A 22,066-nucleotide genomic window follows, 5' to 3' on the forward strand; every position below is an offset into this window, starting at 1 on the left:
GATAACCATCAGAACTGTATACATTCAATATTTGATCATTACCAGATGTTTAAAGCGCTCAATTCCAAATTTAAATAAGAGGTATCTAATCTTCATTGACACTAACTCAAATTTTAAGACACTGTAGGTTTTTCTCCTTATTGACTTACTAGTGAAGTAATTCTTAAACAAATCAAACTGACAGAATCTTTTCGGGTTTGCTCAGAAGAAAACACTTGCCCACAAGCCCGTGACTAGTAAAATCATTGCTTATGCTATCAACAGCTGGTTTTGAATTGAATATTTACTGGCCACAGTGATATGACTAAAATATTGCTGACATAAAACATCATTCACTCACTCACTAACATTTAACAAGGGGATAAAGTAGGGCTGGGACGAGTCCACATTTACTACCCGGGTACCCACCCCCCAATTACCCGACCCTACCCGGGTACCCACTGTAGGTCTCAGGAGATGTCTGATTGGGAACATTTTTAGCATAGCCCCGCCAAAAACATATTTAGGTACACGTATTCAACAATCTGGTCATTCATACACCGAAGTTGAAATTAAGTTATATCTTTATTCAACCATAATCAGAAGGAATGGGTGCATAGTCATTTGTCATTAAACAATATATTACATGACTAACCACAGGTCCGGGTAGTCCTGTGGGCACCCGGGTCCTACTCAGTACCAACCCGACCCGGGTACCCGAGTTACCCGTCCCAGCCCTAGGATAAAGGATTTTACTTGATGGCAAAATTTCATCCACTTATGGCACTTTGTCAATTTGTCATGTTAAAAAATGAAATATCCAAAGGCCCAGGTTTGATTTCATACATGAGTATAATGTGTCAAGACTATGATGTCCATGCCATAATATTGCTTGGATTATTGCAATATGTGGTCTAAATCCTCCTTCCCTCACTTACTCATGTGACTGAATAGGGATTGGGTGGTCACAATGTCTGAGAGTGAAATTTGAATGGAAATCATCAGAACCTAGTCTGAGCAATGCACTCCAGTTGTGTAGGAAAGTACTCACACTACTAAAGTCACCACTGGTTTGTCAAGTTTAATTTCATATTTTTTATATAATTTCAGAGTCAGTGATATTACTGAACATGTAAAGCATGAAACGGCATTCACTCACCTGTGCTCAATTGTTTTTCAGTTCTATTGTGCTTCACTCATTCACTTACTCACTCATTTGTTTTTCAGTTCTGTTGATCCTTGTGTCTCAACGGGTAGAGATACTCTCTGAAAATGACAGTGGTAACCATGACGACAAAGTGAAGCGGGAACTACGTGGGGCACCTGCGACGACCATTGAGTGGATGATCTTAGCCTATGTTGCTGGTAGGTGATTTTTGGGGGGAACAATAACATATTGAGTGCATGGTCGATTTGTCTCGAATGCTGCAACCCCTGCAAGGGTTAGAAATCCAACTCGCTCACATTTTAAGAGAATATATATTATGTTATTTTTTGTTATTCCATGTTTGACTATGACATTATTCCATCGTTTGACCATGGTTCTATTTTTTGTTTTTCCATTGTTTGACTGTTACCTTATCCATGTTTGACTATTGTGTTATTTTATTTCACGTTTGACTATGACATTATCCTATGTTTTTTACCATGGTTCTGTTTATTGTTATTCCATTGTTTGACCATTACCTTATCCATGTTTGATTATTGTGATATTACTGCTACAGGTTTGATGTGGGCTGAGATCAAACAACTATGGGACGATGGCGCCAAGGAATATATTCATGATATGTGGAACATTCTGGACTTTGTCACCAACTCTTTGTACATAGCAACATTTACACTCAGACTCCTAGCATACTTACAGGTAAGTGTGTGTCAGTCAGTCAGTCAGTCACAGACAGAGGTTTGTTTGTTTGTTTGTTTGTTTGTTTGTTTAAGGCCGCATTCAGCAATATTCCAGCTTTCAGCTAGCAGTCTGTAAATGATCAAGTCTGAACCAGACAATCCAGTAATTGACATCTTGATCATCAATCTACGCAATTGGGATGCGATGAAATGCATCAACCAAGTCAGCAAGCCGGCAATCCCGTTAGTCGCCTCTTACAGCAAGCATGGGTTGCTGAAGACCTATTCTAACCCTGATCTTCTCAGGTTGATAACAAAAAGTAAAATGAGTCCATTAAAAGGAAAGCAAGATAATGTACTGTACTATCAGTCCACTCAGACAGCGAGGATAACACCAGATGTTCACAAGTGGGTGTCCCTCCTCCTCTAGGGAATTGAGGCAAGGATAAACTTGGCTGCAGTAGTGTTTGAGACCTTTAAAAAAATGACAAATTCTTGAACAGTAAGTATTGGTTAGCGCCATGCATGAAAGTGATGAGTAGAGATTATCTTACAGCCTCTTGATTCTGTGATGTTGGGAAGATATGATATGGAAGATATGGAAATAAGAAAGTGATGTTGGGATGATATGGAAATGAGCAAGTGATGTTGGGAAGATATGGAAATTAGCAAGTGATGTTAGGAAGATATAATATGGAAGATATGGAAATGAGCAAGTGATGTTGGGAAGATATGGAAATTAGCAAGTGATGTTGGGAAGATATAATAAGGAAGATATGGAAATTAGCAAGTCATGTTGGGAAGATATAATATGGAAGATATGGAAATTAGCAAGTGATGTTGGGAAGATATGGAAATGAGCAAGTAATGTTTGGAAGATATGGAAATTAGCAAGTGATGTTGGGAAGATATAATATGGCAGATATGGAAATAAGCAAGTGATGTTGGGAAGATATAATATGGAAGATATGGAAATTAGCAAGTGATGTTGGGAAGATATGGAAATGAGCAAGTAATGTTGGGAAGATATGGAAATTAGCAAGTGATGTTGGGAAGATATAATATGGCAGATATGGAAATAAGCAAGTGATGTTGGGAAGATATAATATGGAAGATATGGAAATTAGCAAGTGATGTTGGGAAGATATGGAAATTAGCAAGTGATGTTGGGAAGATATAATATGGAAGATATGGAAATTAGCAAGTGATGTTGGGAAGATATGGAAATTAGCAAGTGATGTTAGGAAGATATAATATGGAAGATATGGAAATTAGCAAGTGATGTTTGGGAGATATGGAAATTAGCAAGTGATGTTGGGAAGATATAATAAGGAAGATATGGTAATTAGCAAGTGATGTTGGGAAGATATAATATGGAAGATATGGAAATTAGCAAGTGATGTTGGGAAGATATGGAAATGAGCAAGTAATGTTGGGAAGATATTGAAATAAGCAAGTGATGTTGGGAAGATATAATATGGAAGATATGGAAATTAGCAAGTGATGTTGGGAAGATATGGAAATTAGCAAGTGATGTTGGGAAGATATAATAAGGAAGATATGGAAATTAGCAAGTGATGTTGGGAAGATATAGAAATTAGCAAGTGATGTTGGGAAGATATAGTATGGCAGATATGGAAATTAGCAAGTGATTTTGGGAAGATATAATATGGAAGATATGGAAATTAGCAAGTGATGTTGGGAAGATATGGAAATTAGCAAGTGATGTTGGGAAGATATAATAAGGAAGATATGGAAATTAGCAAATACTGCTAATTATATATTCAGCCCTTAAAAGATTTGCTAAATTTAATTTCAATTTATCACAAGCATGGAATACTGGAGATCTATTCTGATCTAGAATTAAGAGGGGTAAAAGTTTGGAATTTTTAGACAGTTCCAGTTCCAACAAACAATCTGAGGTTGTCGCTGAATAACTCACGAGGTAGCTGACAAAAACAACCTAAAAGAACCAAAAAAAAGTACATGTCCATGTTGTTTAATGCCAACTGAAAATGAAAATGTTCAACACGTCAAATTTTTGGTAAGGGCCTAAGTATATATTTTATGACTGCTTCAACTGACATGGACTTTGCACATGTCAGTCACAGTAATACAATATATATATACACATTTAAAAACAATGAAAATAAGCCTCATTAAACTTAATAACTTTTTACAACTATATCAGCAAAGTGATGAATCATTATACAAGGCCATGATAAAAAAAATTGTCAGATTTTCATCCTTGCTCACCTCACAACCAAACATCTGGACTAAGATTCAGTCCCGGAAATAAAGTTATATTATTCTAAAATATATATCTACAAAATAAAAAATAAAAATCTAATGGGGCCCAGAACAATGCTTAATTTCAGAGGCTTAATCTAGACTTACCAAATCATTCCTTTTTGAATTCATTTTCTAGGGTCTGGGAGACAGACTGGCAAACACTCCCACATCACATTACAGTACCTACAGACAAAGAAAATCACTGTGAAATATTCTTGTATACTGGTACATAGTTTTCCAAACATTTATGCTTCCTGTTAACAGTAATATACAGGGAAGCAGTGATCAATTTGTTTAAAAAAATAAAATGGAAAAAATCTGAAAATATTTGGATGAAAATCTAATGATGAATTTATTGTGGTCTCATGAACATGTGTTTCTTGAGAATACATAAAACTCTGAAACCATCCTTGATGATGGCCCCCAAATCTATTACGTTGCTCAAAATATGATATATTTCTTTTGCATGTGTTAAGCTGTTATTTTTTCCGCCAAATCAAAGGCTTTGTACCATTAGCATGTCATGTGATCGCTTGTCCTCATGAAAAGATTTTGATGAGGCTGACTTCCTGTGCGATATGGGAGATATTCGTGAGGAATATAAATCATCAGCGACAAGAATTGCTGTAAAAGCTGACTGATCGCTCGCACATTCAAATAATCAATATCTCGTCACGTGACCATCATAATGGCATTGGGTAGATTTGTCCCCTGCAGGTTTGACTTTCAGGACAAAAACTGTTTGACACGTAAAATTGTCATTTGTTAGTTTGGGCGGTTTTATATCTGTCAAGCTAAAATAATTGTTTTCAAATAACAGAGAAACACTTTTCAACCTGAACCACCATTTCAAATAATTTTGCTGGTATGGTTTCAGTCAGCGTGACTTTGAATGTGTTAGTTGAGGCTAGGCAACCTGTATTTTCATATTGTCAGCAGAGACAGGGATTAAAGATAATTAGTGAATGATGGTTTCAAACTTTATTTTCATTTGATTTTCCTTCCATTTAATATGGTTCTGTTGAATTGAGAGAATCCTGTACTGGGATAGAAATCAGGGATAGAATTACAGTTTTTTTAAAGTGTGTCACAGGGTTCTCATAAATATGTTTTGATAATTTTGGAATTAAAGAATGCCAACTAGAAAAAATGGGTTTGATCCTTTATTCGACTGCACCAAAGCTAAATAATAAGCAGTTGTAAAGTTTGCCCTTTACAGTTTCATTGGGATTGTTATATTTACCATTTTAATTTCTTATTTTGTGAATCCTACTGTGCATTTGCGTGTTCACATGTCCATCAGCGTCCATGTGTTTGTCATAATTGTGTGTGGTTTCGGATGAGAACCATTATGACAAGATATTGTTGTTTGAATACCTACGTATTTCTAGGGTTTTCTAAGTGTTCCCTTAGGAACTGGGAACTTATTTAACCAAGGCAGCGAGCCTGACCACCCAATCCCTTTAGTCACCTCTAACAACAAATATTGGTTGCTGAAGACCAATTCTAATCCTGATTCTTCATGGGACTATCAAATTATGAAAGTTGCTCACCTAATGACCATTTGTTTGGCTGATCTGGAATAATTATATTTTCCTATCATATGATAGTATTACCAGCTACAAGGAGTTCATTCATTAATACCGCCTCTGTAGTCCAGTGTGACCCCGTGAAGATCCGGGGTAGAATAGGTCTTTAGCAACCCATGCTTGCTATAAAAGGTGGCTATGCTTGTAGTATAAGGTGCAATAATCCTTAACGCGATGTTAAGCCCAATTTCTTTTCTCTGTTGTTTAAGGCCACTTTCAGCAATATTCCAGCAATATGACGACAGTCTGTAAATAATTGAGTATGGACCAGACAATCCAGTGATTGACATCATGAGCATCAAACCATGCAATTGGAATAAGATGTCATGCATCAACCAAGTCAGCGAGCCTGACCACCCGTTCCTGTTAGTCGCCTCTTACGACAAGCATAGTCGCCTTTTACGGCAAGCATGGGTTGCTGAAGACCTATTCTACATCGGATCTTCACTTATTTTAAACCTTATTTCTCCTCATTGATTCATTCATTCACTCATTTCTTTCACAGGTTCAGGAGGAAAGGAGGAATAATGATCCGGCAGCGCAAAAACAACGTAAAGCTTGGGACGCCTACGATCCCAATCTCATCTCCGAAGCTCTTTTTGCTGCAGCTAATATCTTCAGTTCCTTAAAACTTATATATATATTCACAGTCAATCCTCATTTGGGGCCCTTACAGATATCCCTAGGGCGAATGATCATGGACATTATGAAGTTTGGATGTGTATATTTTCTTGTGTTGTTTTCCTTTGCGTGTGGACTGAACCATCTCTACTGGTACTATGCAACTGTTCATGCGGATGAGTGTGCTGCAGATAGTACGAGCTCATCCTGTGATAGAAAATTCCGCAGTTTTGCAAAGTGAGTATCTTCAGCCATTTTTAAATCTGAACTATTCTTAGAAGGTGATTAATTTTGTGAACAGACCAAATATCTTTCAATGTGGATGAGATTGTCATAAGTTTGCCAAATTTGACAAATACGGAAACAAAATATCTTTTTATTTTTAGAATCGCTTAATTTTTGGTGGGTTTTTTAAAAAGAAATTTACCTACCCGGTAAGTTGAACATTGACCAAAAATAATTTCAAATTTTGCTTTTGCCATTTACCTTGGCATAGTGACCAAGAAACAAGGAGCTGATTGGTTTGGTTTGGGCTGAAATACATTCTTGGTAGCTTTATCACATCAGCATATTCATAACACAAGAAAAAACACATCGCTTTTCTGGTAAATTATAAAAGATCGCATTTTGCTTCTTTTTTTCTCAGAATTGTTAGTTTCATGATTAATATCGTTATCAGCTCTCTATGTAACAGTGTTGTAATGATTCCATTTGTAATTTCACAGCAAGCAGGGATCACTTCAACATCTCAAGCTAAACTTTTCTACTTTCTTTGACTAAGTTTGGTATATTTGATATTGGGACACTCTAGGCTGAGAATATTTAACTGATAAAAATGAAACATAGCAACAAAACCAGACCAAAGTACTTGTTTACTGAATGAACCCACTCTAAGCTTGAAAAAGTAAACAAAAAATGTATTTTAGCTGTATCATTATTATTTTGATCAGGTGCATCTGTTGTTTTAATTTGTATATCAGCTCCCTGGCACATTCCCATAAAAATATACTGCGCATGCGTAAAGAAGTTAAGGCCCACCCAATTCTTTCATGTTTGTATCATTAATCTGGCATGACAGATTATGTTTTGTAATATGTAAAAATTGGGTGGGCATTAATGTTTTGGAGTAGCATATGTAAAGGAAAACAAAATATTGTTCTTGCCTAATACGGGGGCACGGGGGCACAGGGGCACAGGGGCACAGGGGCACAGGGGCACAGAGTTGCGTCCCGTGGACACGCCAGAAACCTATGATTGTGGGTTCGAATCCCGCTTCGCCCCGATTATGTTTCTAGGTTTGTCAGCACCATACCCGTGCTCGTGGGTTTCACCGATGTGATAAACGTCTGAGACCTGCATCACTTCGGGCTTTCCTCCCACATTAAGCTGACACGCGGCGATATAACTGGAATACTGTTAAAAGCGGTGTTAAACCCAACTCACTCACTCACTCTTGCCTAATAGTCAAAATGTATGATGCTTTGTGAACACCCTACATTTCAGGCCTATATTTGCTGTGTTGTATTGCTGATGTAACTTTTGCCTTGGGGTATTTGCAGTTTATTTGACATACTACAGACTTTGTACTGGTCGGTGTATGGCCTAGTGGACCTGGAGCATGCCGAGCTCCAGCCCAAGTTTAACCATCAGTTTACAGAATTTGTGGGCAAACTGACATTTGGGACCTATAGCTGGATTGCCTTCATTGTGCTGCTCAATATGCTGATTGCTATGATGAGCAACTCGTATCAGATGATCTATGTGAGTACCTGTGGCTGCTGCTGCTGTGGGATGGGGCACCTGCAGATGCAGCTGGGACTTGTCCTCAAGGATGAGCAGAACCTCTGGATAGCAGAACCTTGGTATTGCAGAACCCTGGTATTGTGGAAGATGGTTTTAGGATACGTTTGTTTGCAGAACTTCAATGTTGCAGATTTGGATCCTTTGTATTGCAGAACTTCTGTATAACAGAACCTCAGTATTGCAGACCTGAATCCTTAGTGTAGAGATCCTCAATATAGCAGATCTTATGATTAAGTATAGCAGAACCTTGGTATTGCTCTGAATAGCTGTAAAATGATCCGTCTTAACTGAACATGTATTACATGAAAGTTTGAATATAATATATAATTTTTTTGGTAAAAAATCAGTACATTGTCCTGAATTTCCCAATGTTAGGGTTGATGAAAAATGTCTGTCCTAATATGTACAAATGCTGTTAGAGTTGGTGTTTCCATAAGCCCACTAAAACTGTCTGTCCTAATGTAGATTGCCTGGAGCCAGTTTGTGCAATGAGTCATGATGAGGCCAAGTCTACAGGTTCCTGACATATGTCATGGATATTATTAGTCTGCTTCCAGATCTGTTCAGCCAGTCTAGCCATGTCTAACAAGGAAATTAGCTGATGATCCTTCTTATACCCTCATGGTGTTGTCTAGAGGCACTTTGTATGTTCTGCTAGATCTTCAAAATCCTTTTGAAAACAAAACAAAAAAACCAAATTGTCCGATATAATGATCTCAAGAGAAGATAATGACTCCTGTGGATAAGCCGACCCCTTTCTACAGAATCTTTTTTCTGGTCCTCAAATTCGGCTTATCTGCGGACATATACAGTATATACTTATGGTCAATATCAAATATGCAGCATTCCAAATTCACGCTAGTCCGAAAAGAAATTGTGATGAGGACAATTACAATTTCAATGATTGTAGTGTTTGACTGTTGTATCATTTGTGGGCTGTATTTATTCTTTACACTTTGATTTCACAACAAATAAGTCAGCCTTGACTCGCCACAAATTCTGAAGCCAAGTGAACTAAGTTCGGCACTATTGTAGGAACTATTCTTCACAAAAAAGAAATTTCTGAGGCTGATATGAAACACATATAAGGAAATAATATGTCAAAGGACTCAGGTTGGTTGGGTAGCCTGGTAGTTACGCCATTCACCTTTTGCAACGTCTTGGTTTGATTCCCCATTCATCTCAATTTTGCAGATATTGCTAAATGCAGTGTAAAACCCTCCACTCAGTATTGCCCTTTTCAATATCAGGATGACATGATAGACAAATTATAAGTAAGTTAATTAAAAAAAATATAAATACCAAGCAAAAATAAATGAAAAATCATAAGGAAATAAATTGAAAATAAGGAACTTATTTGAAATAGTTACAAATAAGTCATGTATGGCCTTTTCTGTCCATCCATCCATCCATCCATCCATCCATCCACCCACCTGTTTACTACACTATAGCTCCAGTAACAAGATTGACATTGGTAATTTTGCCTACCCAAAACTCAAAGTTCTGTCATCTTTGTGTTCTGCTTATCCTGTTGTATGAGCACCAGCATCTTCTTCAGGTGCCCCAGAACTTGAACCAATTCTTATTTAATGTCCTTGTCTTTTTTTCCAGTTTATTTGAGATACTGCAGACATTGTACTGGTCCGTATTTGGTTTGGTGGATCTTGATCATGCCGAACTTCGGCCGAAGTTCAATCATGAGTATACTGAGCTGGTTGGGAAACTGATGTTTGGGGTGTATAGTTGGATTGCCCTGGTAGTCCTTCTCAACATGCTCATTGCTATGATGAGCAACTCTTACCAGATTATATATGTGAGTAACTGAGAGAGGTCAAGGTCACTGGCAGGTCAACTCTGATAGGTCACATCCTCCATATTCACACGTATCCCACATGTGCACTTGTCTTTCAATCCAGATTTAATTTTGTCGCGTTCCTTTTGTGTATATTTTGTGGTCAAAACATAAATGACAAATTTTAAATGAAAATGTTACCTCCTATTTAAACTTCACAGAAATGAAAATATAATATTTTTTCGAATTCTAAAAAGAAATACATAAAATATTTGAAGTAAAAATAATAGAATAAACTTTTTAATATTTTTCTTAGATTTCAAAAAGATGGGGTGGAATAAGTTTGGCTGGAAAGATGGAGATATATCACAAATATTTATCATCCAAAACCTGCTTCCACAGGAGATACCGCTTTCGTAACATCAAGCAATATCTCCTAGGAGATATGGCTACAATAAAATTGCATCCCAGTGCTTTGCAGACTGTTGTGATATCTTTTGGTTACCATGACTTCACAACCAAATTACATCACAAATCTGTCTGCCACTGAAGCTGGTTAACTGTCCCATGTACAGAAGACCATAAAGATGTTGGTTCTTAATGTTTATGAACTGAAACACTTGGAAGAATGATTTTGGATGATAAATAGGATATCACCCTTGTGTCTTTTGACATCAAATATATCAACACGAGATAATAAAAATTAAAACTTCCAAGGAAGCCTCAGGATTTTCAGCTTTTATTGACTCATGGTGACATATTTGATATGTAAAGACAGTCGGATGAGATTCTCTCTGTATACTGCATCATAGAATCTACAGTGTGTTCATGTTGAAATATAAAGGTCATCTTAAGAGATGATTGGAAACAAAGTTGTAAGCAGCACTGGTATTGGGTACTACACTTCACATGTATGCATGCATGTAGTCAGTATATCATGCACTTTCGGTGGACAAGGAACACAAAGTCATCACTATAAATATATATATCTGCCAGAGAGAGTGACCTTGACCTTGAACTTCAATAGTAGCTCTCCCTTCTCCAGATAGATTGTCAATCACTGTTTCACATTTCACAAGAGTAAAATTTGGAATCAATATTGTGGTGTCATGGCCCTTGAACATGGAAAATATCAATCAGTGTTTAATTTGAGAATCGGTGTAATGATTGTACACAAAAATGTGATACAATTCATAATTTATTGTGATACGCATAAATTGAATATTCAATGTTGCATGCTAATTTCTGTTTAATCAAATTATAAACAAATTTCTGTTTCTATCAAGTCATGATTCATAGTTGTTAATTGGTACAGCTGTGTAACTCAGTGGGTTGCAACACATATCCATCATATCTTATGAACTGTGAAACGCTTGTATGGGTGGTACCATGTGCACTTTAGGTGGATGGGCAACCTACTCTCTCTGTCATAGACAGTCTCCTATTTTGTAATTAGATCTGTTTGCGAGTAAAAAATGCTTTCAACATAAATGTTTCATGTTGAATTCAAATACCGTAGGTAGCTAATAAAGCTCATTATACTTTCTCCATTTTCAATTCGCAGATGCATTGACTATGATGTTTTTCTCTTTAAAACACACAGCATCTGAATATGCTAATTATAAGCTTGTAATTCAGCTTGTGTCTTATGAAGTATTTGTAAGAGCACCTATAGCCTGCCACAATATACTCTCCCCATCGAACACATCCATTGTGTAAGCACATCTCTCACTGTAAATGTCATTGTCTTAAATTTTTATAAATTGTGTTCTTTTGTTAAATGATACTCCTTTAATTCATAATATTTGTGTCATCCTTCATGTTTAAACTTGTAGCTGCTATGACTGTGATCTTATTGACATTTTCATTTAATAACTTCTTATAGCTTTTCTTGATTTTTCTTTGTACTTTGTATTTACTTTAAGACTTAGAAGTGTTTATTCTACTATACACGTTTTATTATATACACATCTTACATCAAGAATGGTTTTCATAATTTACATGCAAATCATGTCTGATTCCTGCATCAGCTGTAATATATGTTATATTGTAATAATTCCTCACATAATATTTTCTCACATTAACTCTCCTTCTACTTTGTTGCAATATTTCTGTGAGAAGTATACTAATAGCACCTGTTCTCTTCACAATATACAGGAATGAAAATGATTTACCATTGAACTTTGCGTGAAAATAAATTCTGAAACCAGATGGAGTTCTCGGGATATAGAAGATATTTGTTCTTCAACTCTTTGGGGATGTTACACCAATATCTTTACATAATATCAGGCAATCAATTGGAATAAATAACTGAAGCAGCCATTTCATATACATGTATATCCACTTTATATAGATGAAATGCACAATATTTAAATATCAGGTTTTAGAAGATGTTAGCAGAAGCATGTGTGTCAAAACTCCATGAATAAATATAAGTTATATATATTTTACCATTAGAAAAATATCAACAACCTTCCCATTCAAGAACAGGTTCTATAGAACATTCCATAAGATAATTTGAAGACTTTACAATGTTAAGACTGATATTTTACAAGTGCTTCAACAAAGTATTCCAATAATGTTGGCCAAGGAGAACCTTACATTCCTGATAGGTCGTTGAAGCACCCTACACAAAGTACTGATGGTATGCCTCGAAACTCATAGTTCTACATTAACTTATACATGTATATACAAAACGAAAAAAGGTAGGGATCATGAATATTTTGAGGGTTTTTTTTTTTTTAGTTCATATTTCATAAAAAACTATGACATGATCCCTAACTTTTTTGTTCAGTGTATAAAGGATTATCACCTTCAAAAGATAGCAAAACTGCATAGGTTGTTACAGTTGAGGTTTCTGAAATAGAAATAAAATTGAAAATTATAGACATCCAACATTAACAAGACGGTGTGTACCTATTGCAGAGCCAGGCGGATGAGGAATGGAAGTTTGCCCGCTCCAAGTTGTGGATCAGCTACTTCGAGGACAGCGGCACGCTGCCGGCTCCCTTCAATATCATTCCCAGTCCCAAGACCTTCTACTACATTCTCGTCTGGTTCAAGAATAAACTGTGTGCATGCTCCAAGAAGCAGAAGAGAAACCGGTGGCAGAGTATCAAGGTGAGTGGGATCAGGACAGAGACTGTTGAGAACACACTAGCTGATCATCATTGGTATTGAAACATTGTTGACGTTAGACAGTGTTGAGACACAATGGTCATGATAGACAAAATGGTGACACATAGTGTTCATGACCGACAATGTTGACACATAGTGTTCATGACTTACAGTGTTGACACATAGTGTTCATGACTGACAATGTTGACACATAGTGTTCATGACTGACAATGTTGACACATAGTGTTCATGACTTACAGTGTTGACACATAGTGTTCATGACTGACAATGTTGACACATAGTGTTCATGACTGACAATGTTGACAGTGTTCATGACTGACAATGTTGACACACAGTGTTCATGACTGACAATGTTGACACAAAGTGTTCATGACTGACAATGTTGACACAGTGTTCATGACTGACAATGTTGACACAGTGTTCATGACTGACAATGTTGACACATAGTGTTCATGACTGACAATGTTGACACAGTGTTCATGACTGACAATGTTGACACACAGTGTTCATGACTGACAATGTTGACACAAAGTGTTCATGACTGACAATGTTGACACAGTGTTCATGACTGACAATGTTGACACAGTGTTCATGACTGACAATGTTGACACAGTGTTCATGACTGACAATGTTGACACATAGTGTTCATGACTGACAATGTTGACACAGTGTTCATGACTGACAATGTTGACACACAGTGTTCATGACTGACAATGTTGACACAAAGTGTTCATGACTGACAATGTTGACACAGTGTTCATGACTGACAATGTTGACACATAGTGTTCATGACTGACAATATTGACACATAGTGTTCATGACTGACAATGTTGACACATAGTGTTCATGACTGACAATGTTGACACATACCGGGTAATGTTCATGACTAACAAAGTTGGGACAGTCTTGATGATAGACAAAATGTTCATGATACACCCAATGTTGAAACATGATGCTCATGATAAACACAATGTTGAGATAACACAATGTCCATGATAGACACCCGTGAAGACCCGGGTTAGACCCATGCTTGCCGTAAAAGGCGACTATGCTTGTCGTAAGAGGCGACTAACGGGATCGTGTGGTCATGCTCACTGACTTGGTTGATGCATGTCATCGATCCCAATTGCGTAGATCGATGCTCATGATATCAATCACTGGATTGTCTGGTCCAGGCTCGATTATTCACAGACCGAGCATGAAAGACACAATGTTTAACAAACACACCACCGTTCATCATCGAAATTTATAAGGATGTTGGAGATCACAATGCAATGTTTGTCAAAATGACTTGACGTCCGACATCATACAGTTTATGAACTTAATGTCTTATCAGCAGGATCTAAAACATTTTAGGCTAATGGGGAGACGAAATGTTGTTTAATGTTGATTTAATTATTTGATGATAATGAAGATACAGCAACAGTAAATGAGGAAACTCAGTAAACATGTAGCTGTTTACTCTGATGTGGTCGACAACAGTCAACCCCAGCAGATCTGGGTTATAATTAGTCTTCAGCAACCAATGCTTGTACTAAGAGGCAACTGACGGGATCGGGTGGTCGGACTTACTGATTTGGTCGATGCATGTCATCGTATACGAATTGTGTGGATCGATGCTCATGTCAATCACTGGATTGTCTAAACCAGACTCGAATATTTACATTGCCATCATATAGCTGGAACATTGCTGAGTACAGCATTAAACAACAAAGAAACAAACATAACAAATACAACAGTCACACTGCTTTTTTGAAACCATGTGTTTATTTTAATGATGATGAAACAAAGTAGTCATCCTTCAATTAGTATCATTTCATAACTACGTTTTATGTTTTCTCTGTTTTCAGAAAATTGTGAAGAAAATCAATGAAAGAGAAATAAAATATCAGGTAACCTCAGTAACATGACACTGTAGTCTACACTGGTACACAAGTGTCTTATGCGTGTCATCATGTCCCAAGTTGTGTGTTGCTCATGATGTCAATCACTGGATTGTCTGGTCCAGACTTGATTATTTACAGACTGCCATCATATGAGCTGGAATATTGCTGAGTGCGGCATTAACCATCCAGAACAAACATGGAATTTGCATGGCTATTGAGTGTTCCAGTTTAAGTTGAAAGCAGTGTCCTGGGGTTAAGGCAGTACCACACCTCGCTGTGAAGATCCGGGGTAGAATAGGTTTTCACCAACCCATGCTAGCCGTAAAAGGCAACACTGCTCGTCGTAAGAGGCGACTAACGGGATCGGATGGTCGATGCATGTCATCGTATCCCAATTGCATGGATCGATGCTCATGATGTCAATCACTGGATTGTCTGGTCCAGAAACGATTATTTACAGACCGCTGTCATATAGCTGGAATATTGCCAAGTTCGGCATTAAACAAACAAGCAAACACTAATCCATGCTACAATAGGATGATTATGTTCCCAGTATCTGATACATGTACTTGCTTGAGAGTTTCACCACAGTGGTAAAAACCTATGACCTGAGGGGCGGTCGGGTAGCCTAGTGGTTAAAGCATTCGCTCGTCATGCTGAAGACCCGGGTTCGATTCCCGACATGGGTACAGTGTGTGAAGCCCTTTTATGGTGTCCCCCGCCGTGATATTGCTTGAATATTGCTAAAAGCGGCGTAAAACCATACTCACTCACTCACTCACCTATGACCTGAATCACATTGCATTTTCCTCTCTCAGGAAACATTCCCTGACCTGCATAACACTGGGGTCATCACTGATTTTTAGTGATCCATTCATATAATTGTCACTGCTATTTTGCCTTTTAGGGCCAATGGAATGGTATTGGTGGATAATCAAGATTGATTATTCTCTGGGGGGCAGTCGGGTAGCCTAGTGGTTAAAGCGTTCGCTCGTCACGCCGAAGACCCGGGTTCGATTCCTGACATGGGTACAATGTGTGAAGCCCATTTCTGCTGTCCCCCGCCGTGATATTGCTGAAATATTGCTAAAAGCAGCGTAAAACCATACTCACTGATTATTTCATATTTAACATGTTAAGGGGGTACTCTGTTTCGTGGTCTTGTGTCTATTTTCGGTCTAGGTCTATACGGTGTAATAAATGTCAAGCGTCTATATGTGAAGAGGATAATCATCGACTGTTAGATTGATATATATCATAAAATTTGATATTTCATACTCCCAAAGTTGGCCTTGAAAGACCTAATCAAATTTGCTAGGATTGCCAATTCCCCAGAGCCCAGTCTGACTTTGATTAAAGCTGACAAGATATAACTGAAATACCTTACACAGTTCTATGTTGACATTGCTGATGTCTCAAAACAACTTCCATCTAGAGTTGACTGGTGTCAATAATTGTGAACTCTTTGAGAACAGATAGGGGCGGTCAGGTAGCCTCGTGGTTTAAGCGTTCGCTCGTCACGCCGAAGACCCGTGTTCAATTCCCGACATGGGTACAATGTGTGAAGTCCACCTCCGTGATATTGCTGGAATATTTCTAAAAGCGGTGTAAAACCATACTCACTCGAGAACAGATAGTGTGTAGAGTTGTGTAAACATAATTTTTTCATAAGTTTTTGTTTTTTGCATTTCACATCATTTTTACAAACATAAAAGAATGACTTCCATGTTACAAAAAGTGGGCATGACATGATGATCCAAAATTTTTAGAATCTGTCTAAAATTCCCACTTGTAAGTGCTGAACATCCGGAGATGATAATACTGCTTTAGATCCTGCTAGAAGATCTGGAAAGAGGGAAGATGCCTTGTATCTTTACGTTAACGATTTTTGAAAAGTTGTGTTTCAACAGTATTCCAGTTATATCACGGCGTGTCAGCTTTATGTGGGAGGAAAGCCCGAAGTTTTGCAGGTCTCAGACGTTTACCACTTCGGTGAAACCCACGATCACGGGTATGGTGCTGACAAACCTAGAAACATAATCGGGGCAAACCGGGATTCGAACCCACAATCATAGGTTTGTGGCGTGTCCACGGGACGCAACTCTGCACAGCGAATTTCGGCGCCTTAGACAACTGGGCCACCTGTGCCCCCTATTTTTGAAAAGATTAATTATCACAGTTTATGGGTCATTATTTCTAAATTGATATCCAAACAAAACATGTCGTTTGGTGATATTTACTTTAATTTGAGTGCAGGTATCTTGCTCAAAAAGTTCCATATCATTTCTACTTTGCTACAATCCCAAACATCGTGTAAACATCTTGCATATTTGATGTCCTCATCAGGCTGTGATGCGCGACCTCATCAAGCGGTACATCATGCAAAAGCAGCGCGGACCACAAAGAGGTGAAGGAGTCACAGAGGATGATGTCAATGAGCTCAAACAAGACATATCCTCCTTTCGGTTCGAGCTGCTCGAGATTCTGCGCAGTAATGGGATGAAAACGCCAAATCCCAACCAACCCAAGCCGACAAGTAAGAAGATGAGATACTGGAAGTCTCTGGTTGGCAGTCTTAGTGTTGAAGCCAGGAAGAGTGAAGATCATAATTAATTATTCCTAGCGCGTGACGATTATTTTATGAAAATTTTAGATTTCAATAAATGAAATCATGTGGCATTAATTCTGAAAGAAAAAAGATTGCTCTTTCAAATACATGGTCACATGAGCTATTTAGTTACGATTTCCTTTCTATGTGTTTGTTTTTGTTGACTTTGTTTATTCCATGACTGTCTGTGAATTTGTATTTGAAAATGGTTCGAATTATTGTTTCAAGGTGTTGATCGCCTTCTAACTCTATCTGCTTCTGTACTGTTTCATTCTTCCAATTTCTGTTCTTCCTTACAAGATTGCTTCCATGCCTTTGCTAACAGACACCCATTGTCAGCAACAAGACACATTGTCAGCATGGCCCGAATGATGTCTGGTTTTTGTCTACTTTTCTATTTTCCTTGTTCATGAAATGTTTGATGGTGATCTCCCTCACATAAATACAACTAGGGTGTGATTTTGACCAAGAGACAGGAAATATTTGATTTCAAAAGAATCCAGATTGTTTTACAAGTAGCAATGCCCATATATAGGGAGATGTTGGTTATTGAATCTGTGCAATTGTTGAAACCTTTTATTACAAACATGACTGACTTGTTGTATGATAGAACTTCAGCTGTTGTAATTTCATATGAGTTTTTTCCAATTGTGTTTTTGAGAGGGAGATGAAAATCTTGTTGTTAAAAGTGAAGGTGTTTGTGGGTAGTATTTTATTGTTGAATCATGTAAATATTGTTTCTATAGTTCAAACCGTGCCTCCAATTCACTTTTCCAGAATGTTGACGTTGTCTTGTTTTGTCAAATATTCTATTACCGGCAATATGATTCTGATAGTATATAATGTAGGTCATTAGGATATGTTCGACTAACCTAGTTCAACCTGTGATGTATATAACAAACATGGAATATTTATATCATAACCCTGTATATTATAACATTGCTTTTATTCCAGAGTTTGAAAACAGAATGAAATTTTCCAAAGAAAGTGACTTTGAATGAATGTGATGTTTTATTGTATGACTTGTTTATTACTTGACAACCATTGTATTTGTATGCATTCAATTTTGAATTTTGTATATTATTGTCATTGAAATGTATTTGGAAGCTGGCTTGACAAAGAGGGACACTTGGTTCTACCAAACCCTACTCCCTAAGAGTGTAAAAAAAAGTATTATAGACAAATGGATATATATATTTCTTAGACTTCTAGTATTGTTTTAGGAAAAGGAAATAATTGGCCCCAACTCTTAAGTGGAAGCTATTATTTACTGAACTGTCCAGATTATAAATATTGAAAAATAAATCACCAATTTCCCTGCTGCAATCTGTTTGCTTTAAACTCTCTGAATGTCTTTAAGTACGCAAATTATTGTCAGTCAAATTTGTTAGCCTTCCATAAAACAATCACAACATTTTGTGGTTTGGCCTAGTTTATAACACTTTCTGAAGAATGAGTGTAGTTTTTATATGTAAGATAAATCATTCATATATCATAATTAATTAATTATCATCCACAAAAGTCATTTTTACCTTCCCTCCAATGAAATCCATATTGGATGCAAAAAGTGTATGTATAGTGACTGTTGTTGATAGTATCTAACGTACTGGTACCACATATATTGTATCTATGTATAAAGTGTTGATTGTGAGAGTGTTATGTCATTGGCTATGTAATAGTTGGCACGGAAGTATCAAAACAGTGAGGGTACGACCTTAATTTGAACTTTCAACCAACCGCACAATCAAACCAAAACTGATCTTCCTGTTTATGCCGTCATGTTAAAATATTTCTCACATAAATGATAAGGAACGCTATTGAATAGTGGTATGTGGAACATGTTAAAGATATTGTCTGGGTCCGTCAGGCTGCTTGTGGCTCTCTGAACCAGCTGTGTTGTTATCCATCCACCTATTCCGATAGGAACAGAACTGTATTTGTTATTACCCACAAGTAGGCAAATAATTGATGTTTGTTTTTTTAGTAAGGCCATACTCTTTTTCACTTGCTTTACAGGGTTTTTACATGAAACTACCTCCCGGAAGGTCAAATTCAGAATTGAATTTTGTTCTCAATTTTGACAAAATTTACAATCGGATCCATCAAGCAAGTGAAAATAATTGGTGTGGCCTAATGATTCAAGCCAGCTTATTGGTTCCTTTGCTCTTGGTAACATGGCAACTCAGTTTGAAGACTATATTACGTTTACGGGAAATTGCTGAATTATACTGGAGGAATGTGTTAATCATTCACTTTTGGAATTATCATTTTACAAAAAATTGATATGTTCAACAGATCTGATTATTTTTTGTCTGGTCTGGCCTGTCTGTAATTTTATTAGTTTCAGAATTTATTATTAAAAGATATATGTTGCCTGGCAACAGGCTTTTTTAATTTTCTCTTCTTGCCAATCTTTGCTGAGGTGGCTGTGTTATAAAGGGAGATAACCGTGGAACTTTGGAACCAATTAAATTTCAATTTTTAGTATTGGTTTTGTTGTGTCAGTTTTGTTTGATGTTTTGTTTGTAGGTATTGTTTTTTCTCATTGGTCACAATCTTTTTACTACTTTAGTCACTGTTAGTCATCACATTTTCATGATTTCAAACTGAGGCATTTTATTTAGCACTATTTCATTGTGTGATATTGTAGTGGATGTTTTTATAATGCATTTAAGTAAGCAAATGAAATATGCCTCAGATTGAAGAATTTTTACTCACTCATAAATCTAATAATTTTGTATTCATAATTTCTGTTTCTTTGTCGGGAAGCAATATTTTATTTTGTTGCTCTTTTAGACTAATTCACCCTCGGCTAAATGTTCATTGTAGATCTATGATGGAAATTATTTAAAAGATACTCTCTGTATTATAAGTAAATAATGTTCATATTCTTTTGATTTTTGTATTTGCCTAGGGAACAGAGAATTATAAAAACTAAATAATAACATTAATAATCATAATCATAATAAAAGCTGCACTGAATGCCGAGGGTGAAGAAAGACTAGTTGCCTGCCACGGTACAAGATTGAGCTGCACGTTACTCACAAGACACGCCTGTTCCGAGCACTCTTTCGCAGCTATGGTCACATGGACATTGGTTGGCTATCCCTCTCCTCCTACTCCTCCAGTCTCCTCAGTGTGCCTCTATGTCGCCTGCAGTGTGTGCTGCCTGCAACCTGTCCGTCAGTCCATCAGTCCATCAGTTGGCCAGTCAGTTGCCTGCTTTGCATCTCCTCAGGTTAGAATCTGCCTGTCTGGTGTTTCGTCCGCCCGCCGCCCGCTCTCAGATTGCGTGTGCGCATATTGGGTTAATGCTCGTGTGTAAACTCATCATCAGTTTTCATCGGGGTATATATTCTTGCACATTTTTGGCATTGAATTCATTGTTGTCATACAGGATCGAAAGACAAAGTTTTTGAAAAATGTTAAATTTAAGGATGAAAATTGTGTTTTCAAAATCAGAATTTAATGTTGAGTAAAACAAAAAATGAAATATTAAGTCGCGATTCTTTTGTTTATAATTTAAGTTGCGAATTTATGAAATGATCCAGTATATGTCAATGATGTCGGCCAAACATTAACATTGGCATGATGTTGATATCGTAACGGTTCATTGTCCTTGTTTTCTCTATTCGTGAATGCATTCTATCCTATAACATTTACGCAAAACATTTTCTCTTATTAACCCCATGTGTTCATTCATAACCATTAGATCGGCCTCTTTATTCCATTTTTCCTTCAGTGTTCATCGTTCCATCCAGGCATTTACATCCAAACTATACTACTCAAAAAAGGTTAAGCACCACCTGATTCTTTCATGTTACTATAGTTAATCTGTCATGCCATGCCATGCCATGCCATGCCATGACAGATTAACTATAATAATATGAAAGAATCAAGTGGGCCTTAACTTTTTTTGAGTAGTATAGTTAACTTACCTCTTAATCATTAGTCCTCCCGTTCAGTTAGATTATACACAACATGCCCTAATTGTTTGGCTAACTTGCCCTTACCAATATTGTTTATTTTCATCATAAGTTACTCAACACAAAACAAATACACAGAATAGATATAAACAACATTTCACATCTGATACTTAAACTGCTATTTTGTCTAGATCAAGGGAGCTAAGTCTTGTAAGCCTACTTGAGATCAGTGTAGATATTTTACCCATGATTCCTTGAGTCGGCTGAGAAAACTACAAGTTCTGGTGAAGATGGTTGAATTGGTTGTTTATTTGGTTAAATAAAAAATGGGAAAGACATAGCAAACAAAATCTACATATTGAAAAAAAAGTCAAATACTAAAAAACCCTTTAAGATCAATATAAGACTATAAACACTTTAAGCAGAGAAACAAAGCTTTGTCGTTTTCTTTTTAATAAAGGGGAAAAACTCTTGTAGGTTTATTGCAAAATTTGCTATTGTTGCATAAGTAAATGATGTAAATGGTAACCCAGTTCAAATCTCAGAGGACCTTGAATTTGTCGTTAATATTTAACCTTTGAACCAGC

The 22,066-nt window shown here is 36.9% G+C and overlaps 1 protein-coding gene across 8 annotated transcripts in view; it reads left to right on the forward strand.

Moving 5' to 3' along the window:
* LOC124132657 (transient receptor potential-gamma protein-like) overlaps positions 1-22,066 on the forward strand; it is a 383,698-nt gene that overhangs the window by 354,443 nt on the left and 7,189 nt on the right. For 6 of the 8 annotated variants that reach the window (XM_046496669.2, XM_046496670.2, XM_046496673.2 and 3 more), the window contains 7 exons: positions 1,207-1,344; positions 1,704-1,843; positions 6,211-6,563; positions 9,741-9,942; positions 12,847-13,041; positions 14,910-14,951; positions 17,292-17,481. In XM_046496669.2, coding sequence (XP_046352625.1) covers positions 1,207-1,344; positions 1,704-1,843; positions 6,211-6,563; positions 9,741-9,942; positions 12,847-13,041; positions 14,910-14,951; positions 17,292-17,481 — 1,260 coding nt within the window. Of the gene's footprint in view, positions 1-1,206; positions 1,345-1,703; positions 1,844-6,210; positions 6,564-7,885; positions 8,088-9,740; positions 9,943-12,846; positions 13,042-14,909; positions 14,952-17,291; positions 20,792-22,066 lie in introns of all 8 variants that reach the window. The other 2 variants (XM_046496674.2, XM_046496672.2) reach the window with 2 other exon arrangements.

The sequence above is a fragment of the Haliotis rufescens genome, unplaced genomic scaffold (genome assembly GCF_023055435.1).
Source record: "Haliotis rufescens isolate VD_foot unplaced genomic scaffold, xgHalRufe1.0.p SCAF_7, whole genome shotgun sequence".
Taxonomy (NCBI): Eukaryota; Metazoa; Mollusca; class Gastropoda; order Lepetellida; family Haliotidae; genus Haliotis; species Haliotis rufescens.